Here is a 9912-nt window from a genome sequence, read left to right as displayed (position 1 = left end):
GTTGTAATTGAGTGAAGAAGCTGAGATTGATGGATTGCCTTCCATCTTCACAAGGTTTGATATCTTGTGTATGAACTGGTGGCTTCTTGCTAAGCTTTATTGTGTTGGCCTGTTCCTATTTGGCAACTGTATTAAGCTATTGGTGTTTTGAAGTCGAAGAGAACACTAGGTTGCTAGTCATAAAAACTTCCTAGTGTGTTTGCAGATGTGAAGTTATGATTGACTTACTTGTTCTGTCTGTGAGTAAATCCCCATCAAACTCTTCCACATCCAAGTGAAATGCTTGACACTGAATTGATTCTTTTCTAATAAACCTCTGTCTTGCAAAAGAAATCTGTTCAGCAATATCATTTCAATTTAACAGCTTCTTCAAGCATGTTCAGCCCTGCAAGTATTGGGCAGCCTAAGAAGACTACTCTATCTCCTGCTCAGCTGGATCCTTTTTATACTCAAGGTGATTCCCTTACTTCAGAAGATCAACTTGATGACACATGGGTAACTGTATTTGGGTAAGTTGATTTCCAAAGTATTGGAAAAACCTGGGTGAAGTCTTTAGAGCATACGAGAAAAATACTTGGGGGCATTGATGTTGTCTGGCATTGGTATGTGCTGCAAGTACAGCTATGGTTAAAGCAAGCAAACACATACATTTCAGTTAGCCATCTTAAATTGAGCTACACATTATTTTTTCTAGTTAGAAAGGCACCATTCTGCTGTTGGGGTGTGTGCTGAAGTGCCTAGAAGGTGGTATTTCTCAAGTCACTGCTTCTGATATTACAGTGCTCTCTTCTGCATTTCTGTAAATGCTTCATAGGGTTGGATCTTAACACCTGAATTCTTAAACCACTCAATGTTATGAGTACTTTTTTCTGTCTTTCAGATTTCCTCAAGCATCAGCTTCCTATATTCTACTGCAGTTTGCTCAGTATGGAAACATATTAAAGCATGTGGTATGTCTTAGTTTGACACTTATGTGAGAAAACATTGTGAATTAAGCATTTAAAAAACTACATTTCACAATTTCCACTTGATCTCATTCAGATGTCCAACACAGGAAACTGGATGCATATTCGATATCAGTCTAAGCTTCAAGCCCGGAAAGCCTTAAGCAAAGATGGAAAAGTTTTTGGTGAATCTATCATGATTGGTGTCAAGCCTTGTATAGAAAAAGGAAGTTAATAGTTGCTTTTAGTTCAAAGGCACTCTGCTTTTGGCCTTGCTTTTTATTTTCCCTGATGTGTTTAATTTTTTTTCTTTTGGAATTGCAAACTGTAGGTAGTTGATCTATATAGATATAGTCTGTTACACATTCACATAAGTTTTTTCTTAAATATGTGCCCACATTTCCTGCTGAGAAAGACCATGATGAGCACTCTCTGTGCTCTTGGGAAGTTACAATGCACACAATTCTATTGCTGTACGAGATGAGGAAGTGAAACCATCATATAAAACACAATTCACATAAGTTTCCTGACTGGAATTTAGGGCCTGCAGTAGATACCTAATGGCAGATTAAGACTGTGGCTGCTCCTAATTGTATCTCTCTATTTTTTATGTGACTATGTGCTTCTGGCTCTTGAATTCATCTTAGTACTTTGGATTGAAAATTTGTTAGTGAGGAAATCCCAATCGTGTTCTCCCACCTGCCCCTATAAAAACATGTCACTCTCTTGTAAGTAGTAACTGGGGGTAGACATGGCTGTCTTGTAGTCTTAATATTAACATGAGTTATTAATGTCTAGGTATTGGCAATATCCTGACCTTTAACACTTGCAGCCCTTTGCACTGGGTACTGTACATTAGCTTAAGAAAATAACAGTCATTCCTCAGTCATTCTGCACAGATTATTTTTTTTGGTCTCCTTTAAGGATATATGATACTAAAGAGTATTGTAAGCTTTCTAATGTAAACTATTCTGAGAAGGCAGCCTTAGAAACTGAACTTGCAATTCCTGAAGTTTTAGCAGACTGAAACATTTCTTACACTCAATAAAAAGCTGTGCCCCTACCCAAGCCGTTCTATTCCCTGGGCCACGCAGGCTCTGCTCCGGGCTCCTGTGGGCCCGAGCCGGGTGCCCATGGAGACCTGGCCCAGTCGGTGCCACACGGTGATTTTGTCCGTGGAAATGTTCATTGGCAAGTGAATGGAAAAGAGGTTTGGCAAAGGGAGGATTTGAATGGTTGTTTTTACAAACTCAATCCTAACAAATCCATCTAGGATTGGTTAAAACCCATGCGGACTATCAGATTTTACAAATATCATAGAATGATCAAGTGGAGCAGCTGACAAAAGTCAGAAAGATAAAAATTGATCCACAGCACACAATTTGATCAATGGTTACATTGTGAAATAGGGCACAATGGAAATTGTTTTTTGCAGCACAAACCTGAGGCTGGCAATTGCCCTGAAAGATGTAGAACAGTATTCTCAGTGCCCAGTGCCCACACAGTGTTCCCAGTGCCAGCTGAGGCTTAAACAAAACCATCCAGACCTGACATGACCCCTACATGTCAAAAGTAACAAAACACTCTGGTCAACTGATAAGAAACTCAATAAGCTAAGCTGCAACCTGGGGTGTAACAGCTCTATACTTTTACCATCAATGTTTTTGGCTGAAGTATCAGTGAACGAGACATCTCCAGGTTCAGAGTTGGCAGTAAATGCAGGGTTATTTATTATAGGTTTAGCTTTTGTAACGTTAATGTGCCTGGAGTGGGGAGAGAGATGAGCGTGTGTTCTTCCCCACCCTCCTCCACCTTTTGTTGTTTCCCACAGGTGTTCAGTGGGGTTTCCTCCAATAGATTGTTCAGCGGAGGGAGTGAGACTACTTTTAAAATGTTTTGCAAGAGCTGCAGTCCGTGAATTAAGCATTTGAGTTGCTTTTATTTCAGGGTTTTAGCAGGCTTTTGCTTCTCATCCTGGAGCAGTTCACCTTAGCAGCTTGCTCCTTTTATTCCACTGACTTGCCTTTTGGACATGATCAAGTTCTGCAGCAAGCAATGCCACTGCCTAGAGCCTTTCTTAACAACCAATCACTTTTTTAATAACCAATCATCTTTTCAGTAGCCAATTTCCCCTTATCCTTTTTTTTTTTTTTTCATCAAGTCCACCCCAGGTGTAGGGAGGCGACTACTAAATTAACTGAGGAAGAATAACAAAATATTTTCCCCTGAAGTTTTCCTATAGCCCCCACAGAGGAAGCTGCATGATAAATACCTAGGCTTGCATAGGGACAACACCATCTCCACAAGGCAGCCGCTACAGAATTGGCCTCAGGACTAAAACTGCCAATTCTAGTTCTCCACAACAGACCACAGACTGGTGGAGTTGCAGAATTGGTTTCAGGACTGAAACCTGCCAATTCTGGCTTTTAACAACAAAACACAAAAAGCACAGGGGCATGGGTCCCCTCCAAACAGGAGCTTGTCAGCTCTGCACAAAACCCCGCATAGACAAAGGAATTAAATCCCTAAACCCATTGACCACAATATCCACAATTCCTTCAGAGAAAGATGCTTTCAAACTTCCAAGCCTACCGAATAAACTACAATTCCCACAACCCCTTGAATAATTGAAGATATTTTTGACAATTCTCCCACCTTAGGGAGAAAATTTGAGGTGGATGGAGAGGCCCCTGTCTTTACTAGGAAACACACCTCCTCTCCATCTGAACCCACCTTAAAAGTTAACAAGGGCTCTGGTGTGGTGTGTCCCTGCTACAATGGGAGCCCCTGACACATCTAATAATCCATCTCCATTATCCCCTGGACTTCCTCCTCCTGAGGGTCCAGCTGTTTTTGTGAACATTCCCACTTCAGTGTCCCTCTGCCCAGAAGATAGCACACTGATTCTTTCCCAGCTGCTGTTTGGCTTGGCTCTCCCCTGCTGAGGAGGGAATGCTTCTGCCACTTCCTTGTAGCCAACCCTGTCCCTTCTACTATGGGGAACCACTTGGGTCCTGGGGCCCTCGGGGGCTGTAAAAATTCTGCCATCACCTTTGTCCTTGCTTTCTCCTTTTCAGCATCCCTTTTTACATACACTTGCTGTATCTTTCTAAGCAGTTCATCCAGGGACATATTCTGCCCTTCCTCTAGTCCTCCCTGATAGTGCCGGTGGGTACTCATTTTCTGCAGCTTAAAGCCATTCGTCTTTCCAGTGAACCAAACAAAATCCTTAAAAGAAAATCCTAATCTTCCACCAACAATCTGCATTTCCTGGATTTTCTTTCCTCCTTGTTCTCACTCTCTTTATTACACACCTTATACCACAGCCAGTCCCTGTCCTGCCAAAGTGTCCAAACGTGGCCCCCAGGTCGTGATTCTCCCGCAGGGAACAAGAAGGCAGAAGGCCACTTTATTGGCCACTAAGTTATCTCTACCGGGGGAGGACTGACCTTTTTAGAATCTACTCATTTGTTCAGTTTCCTTTTGTAACACTGACTGGACTTTCATTCCATGAGGGCTTTTATTCCTTTAGAATTATGGTATTATCATCCCTTCACAGAAAAACATTTGCAAACCAATGGATGGCCATTTTTTTTGCTTCTGTGTTACATTTTCTAAAGTGACTCTCAGTGGTTGACATTAAGGCAAATGAGTTACTGCTTTGAGTTGGAAGCAACCTTGAAAACCTTTCACGTTGTTATAAATGAATGAGGAGATAGTTGGCTCTCACAATTAAGAGATGAATATTATGTGTACGGTAAGAGAATTTTTATAGCTGTACAGTTATGTTATTTTTGCGTGTTCTCTCCATAGTACTCTTTCCCTTCCCCCCTTATTGCTGTCACTAGTGGGGCATTTAGGGGAGGAAGAGCTTGTTACCAGGAGGCAGAGCATGGCAACACCTGACCTCCAGTCAAGGTGTAAGAAAGTGACTTCCACCATTGGATGGCAGGGAAAGAGTTGACTGACAAAACTTTGAGAGGAGCTAAGGGTATAAAAGGCAGAGCATGCATTTTGTAGATGAGCATATGGCTTTTGATGGACACTTGCAGTCTTGTAATTTTTCCTTAATCGCTCTTTGTTGTATTTTTGTTAAGGTGTAATAAACCTTTGAAATTTTAAAAGTGAGCCTTGTTTCTCACAATGTTCTTAGGGCATCTCAATTAATTTGGGAAGTATGCAGGTTTTTTGAACTACTCGAGCGAGTTGAGCAATGAGAGGTAAAGCTTTCCTGAAGCGAGGATTCTTTAATGCCAGATTCTTCTGTGTTTTCAAGGTAAAGATGTTTTTGTCCTGCAGCAAATGACTTCAATGAGAAAATAATTCCAGCACGGAGTAAGAGCTTTGGACAGAGACCAAGTGTTGCCAGCAGTTGCTCCAGGTGCTCCTGCCATCAGCCCCCAATGCAGGTGGGCTGTGGCTCCCTGTGGCACAGAAGCCCCCCGGGGGCACAGGTCTCTGGGGCAGGAGATGGGCACCAGAGCTGCCAGGGCTCAGGGGGTGGCTCTGCCAGGGACTCTGCCACAGCTGCTGCTGTCAGCACTGCCCCGGCCCCAGGGCTCAGAGCAGCATTCGTGCCCGGGCCCACACGTTCCTTGTGCGTGTCACACCCGCAGGTTTAGGATGGCCACGGGCCGGGACGTGTCCCAAGGAGGCCGTGCCAGCTTCCCTGGATGGCCCCAGGCCCTTCCCGGCACGGCTGCGTCGGCAGCCCTGGGGGCTCCTTCTGCTGCCCTGAGCCCGCAGAGCAGGGCAGCATTTGCTGGTGCTCTGAGCCCTTCCTAAAGATCCTGTGGGGCTGCCTTAGACACCTGGGGCCAGGCATTCCTTCCAGCCTGGGCCACTTTGGCTGGGCTGGGGGCAGCCCCAGGGCAGGCGGCAGTGTGTGCAAGGGCCCTGAGTGGCACGCTGCAGCACGGTCACCGTGCCATGGAACGGAACCCAGTGTCCAAGGCCCCTTTGTGACACGTGGGAAATAGAAGCTTGCTGGGGAGCTGGGAGCACGCAACGGGGCACAACGGGACAGAGCAGTGCTGTGAGGAGCCCCCGCACAGCGCACTCGTTCGTGTCCCACCTGGAACTTTTCCGAGGCATTGTTACTGCAGCTGACTGCGAGGCCAGACTGCGGGACTTGGTGACTCAGAACTTTTCCAAGGCATCTCCCATTCAGTGTCAGTGCCATCAAGTCCAGACCATGGGATCTGGTCACCTAAATTGTTAATGAGGAGTCTCCTGTCATTGTGGCAGGAGCCCTAAAGACCAAAGTGCAGGACTTCCTGTCCTGCAGCCTTCCTGAGGCTTCCCTGTCACAGGTGCCTCGAAGGCACAACTGCAATTGTTGACTTGGCGATATCCTGAGGCATCTTTCTAGAAGGTGCCGTCAAGGCTGGGTGGTGGAATGGCGGACAGATTTCTCAGCCCTTTCAAAGTGTTCAGGGGAAAAAAAAGAATGACCCTGGAGCCGCCCAAGCACAACAGCCTGAAGATCTGGAGCAGATCCAGACACTGAAGGATGGTGAGTAGCAGAGCTGGGCCACAGGGCTGATGGCTACAGCCAGCTTGGCCCCATCTCATCCCATCCCATCCCATCCTGTCCCATGCCATGCCATGCCATGCCATGCCATCCCATCCCATCCCCTGGGGAAATTCCCACGGACAGAATGGAAGAGGGCCTGGGCAGACACCCTGCAGTGGCCATGCTCCATCCCCTGGGCCATCCCGGGGCTCTCCCTGCCTGGGGAGCGCAGGGCTGGGCTGTGTTCTCTGGCCTCTCCCACAGCCCCTCAGCTCTGGCTGCGCTCGCTCTTTGCCAGATGCAGCCCTGGACAAGACACAAGAGCAGGAACCCGGCCCTGGCCGTTTCCGCCAAACCCTGAAGGTACCTGCAGCCACCCCCACGTGGGCTGGGCCTGCTGTCCCTGCTCAGCCCAGCACCACGCTTGGAGCATGCCATGCAACATCCCTGCCTTCCCTGTCCTTTGTTCTGCTGCAGAGGTTCCAGAAGTTCCTGCGCATTCAACGTAGGAAGACCAGCACCACAGCAGCTGAGGGCCCAGCCCAGCCTGACTCTAGGCCAACCAAGTTCCAGGCAAAGCCTCATGCCGGCCCAGAATCGACAGCATACTCAGGAAATCATGCAATGAATTATCAAAGGGTGAAGGCTGTTCACATGGCAATGACTGGGAACATGGCCATCAGAAACACTGACAGCAGAATGACTCAGGGCATCACAAACACTGGCACCAGGCCAGCTCCCACTGGGATTCATGCTCCCACTGAGGATTTTTTCACGGAGAGTGCTATTTCTCCTTAGCAGCAGGTAAGCAGCCCGAGGCCAGGCCTGGAGGCCTGCCAGGACCGTGTGTCCCCTCAAGCCATGGTCACTGGGCCCCCTCAGCCTTTGAGGCCAGCACAGTGTGACCGGAAGGGAAGCACTTCTTGGGGGAAGCTGGGGAAATTGCTGCCTTGGACAGTGCTTCAAGTCTTCCCCATGCCTCCTCCAGGTGCCAGCCATTGTAAGGAGCATCCACCAGAGGCTGGTGTCCCATGGCACTGTGGATGCCAGGCTGCAAAGTGACATTGTGGGGCTGGCTGAAAAACACCCTGTGGACGTGGTGCTGACCCTCCTGCGCTGTGCCCCAACGTGTGACAGGTACGGGGCCCACGTGCCTGCACAGCTCAGGGCTCACCAGCCTTTGGGGCCCATGGCCCTGCACAGCCTGTGCTATGGGCTCTGCCAGACAGGCAGAGGTCCAGCACCCTGGGGCCCCTCTGTTTCCCAAGCCTGCTGCCAATGCTCCCTCCCTGCCCCTCAGGGCACCGGGGCTCTGTCACCTGGGCCCCCACAGCTGCACAGGGCACGGTACTGGGACTGAGATGCCCCTGACACAGAGCTCTGATCCCACAGAGCTGCTGCAATGATGTGGAGAACCATAGGGTCATCGGGACCAGCAGTGGAGAAAGTGCTGCCAACACTGCTCTGCGTGATGGCAGACTGGCCTCTGCACAGCGCATGCACCTCTGATGGGGACGACAGGGACGTTTTTGCCCTGGCTGTGAGTTTCTGGATTTGGCCTCTGCTTACGCCTCAGTCACCTCCCTAGCAGCTCTCTGTCCTCTCCATGCCTCAGGCACTGGGCTGAACCCTGGGCTAGGGGCAGGCTCAGGGGGCACCAGGCCCACTGCTCCTCCTGCATCTGCCCTTGGGCCCTGCCCCATGGACACCTTGGCACTGAGCGCTGTCTTGGGCTGCTTCTTTTGCAGGCAACTCTGGCGCTCTGGGTGATTCTCCAGGTGCCCAAGTGCCATGAGGCCATGATCCTTTATTCCTCCCGCCTGTTTGTGGCTCTGCTCTTCCATGTTGTCCTCACCACACAGCAGATGCCACCAGTGGAAGCTAGTAACTTCTGGAGAGCATGCCAGGAGGAACACCACCTTCCCAGCAATTCCAACAGGTCCCAGTCCTCCTGGCCTTCCCATGCCCTTATTGCCAGTGCCAGCGCTCCCAGTGTGACCTGGGCTTTGCTCTGCACACAGGTTTGCAGTGCAGGCCATGAAGGCTCTGCTGTGGTGACTGCGCTGTGACAATGAGGTGGTGGCTATGGAGTGCAAGTGGGGCTGGGACACGCTGCTTTGTGCTCACACCCAGCACTATGCCATGGGTCTGCTGGCCAGGTGAGACTCCCTGCTCCCCATTGCCCCTGGCATTTGTGCCCTGTGCCCCACACAGTCCCAGTGGTCATGGGCCAGAGAGCCTCGTCACTGAGGGACGGCCAAGGAGACTGGAAAAGGCTGGGAGAGGAGGGTGCCCAGAAGGGGCCACCTCCCAGAGCACCCACATCCCCTCCAAGGATGCTGGGGAAAAACCAGACCTCTGTGAGTCCCAGCAAACCTGGGAAAGGTTTGCTCTCCACCTCAGGGTCTTGATGCCTTTTTCCCCCTGCCAGGGAGATGCGCCGTACCCTTGGTCCCTTGGAGTGCATCGCACTCCACTTGCTCGGGCAGCTCAGCACTCAGGACCCATACTGGGATCTGCCCTTCCTGGCATTCTTTGTGGAGGTGAGCCTCAAGGCCAGCGCTGCCTCCCAGCTCTCTGCCCTCTCACAGCCACAGCTGCCAGGACAGTGCCTGTGCCCTGTGCTGCTGCCTGGGCCCAGCCCTGTGCAGTTCCGGGCTCCTGCTGGCTGGCTCCCTGTCACTGCCCTGTGCCTTGCAGGTCCTCAAGTGCCTGGACTTGAGGAAATGTGGTAGCATTGTCCTGAAGGTCTTGTTGAGGTTCCTGCACAGCAAGTGCAGGGAGAGGCATCGCCTGGCCCTCAGAGGCCTCGTGGTGCTCAGCAAGGATCCCTCGATGGTGAGAAGGGGGCAGCAGCTGAAGCTGTGCTGTGGAAAGCAGCCCCTTGGGCTGGCAGGGCTTCAGGAGCTGAGGCAGCTGCTCCCAGCTCTCCTGCCTCACCTGCTCCAGTGCTTTGGGTCAGGCCTTTGGCCTGTGGGCCCTGCAGTCGCAGGGTGGGCTTGCAGTGCCAGGGTGGTGGTGGCGGTGCAGCCGTCCGTGGCTTCCCAGCACAGCCTTGTGTTCCACACAGGCCAGGAGAATGTGCAGTCTGTTTCCAAGCCTTCTGGAGCTGCTGGATGATGCAGAAGGAGAGGTGGTCAGCATGACCCTCTCTGTGTTCATGAATGTGCTCCAGCACAAAGACATCCTAGTATCCAGCACCACTGCCCCAAAGCTGGCTGAGGCACTCCTGCTGCTCTTTGACCACGTAAGGTTCTGCATCCTGAGCCACAGGCATCAGGTGTTTCCCAGAAACTTTGTGCCCTCTGGATTTTCAGGCCTTTGCCCAGGTGGGACTGGAGTAGTTGATGTAGGTCTTTTGTTTCCTCTAGGAAAACAGCCATGTGCAGGTGCTCTCCATTCAGCTCTTCAGCAAGGTGATAGAATTGGTAGTGGATAAGGGAAAAAAGCCCC

At 50.3% G+C, this 9912-nt stretch overlaps 1 protein-coding gene across 1 annotated transcript; it reads left to right on the top strand.

Moving 5' to 3' along the window:
- The first annotated feature begins 369 nt into the window (after positions 1 to 369).
- On the top strand, positions 370 to 1179 carry LOC129123745 (nucleoporin NUP35). Its single transcript, XM_077181856.1, has 3 exons — positions 370 to 509; positions 881 to 950; positions 1042 to 1179. The coding sequence occupies exons 1-3, from the start codon at positions 376 to 378 to the stop codon at positions 1177 to 1179; spliced, it is 342 nt and encodes a 113-aa protein (XP_077037971.1). The 5' UTR covers positions 370 to 375.
- Positions 1180 to 9912: the final 8733 nt, after the last annotated feature.

Source organism: Agelaius phoeniceus, chromosome 7 (assembly GCF_051311805.1).
Source record: "Agelaius phoeniceus isolate bAgePho1 chromosome 7, bAgePho1.hap1, whole genome shotgun sequence".
Lineage (NCBI taxonomy): Eukaryota > Metazoa > Chordata > Aves > Passeriformes > Icteridae > Agelaius > Agelaius phoeniceus.
This window is presented reverse-complemented; position numbering and strand designations above follow the sequence as displayed.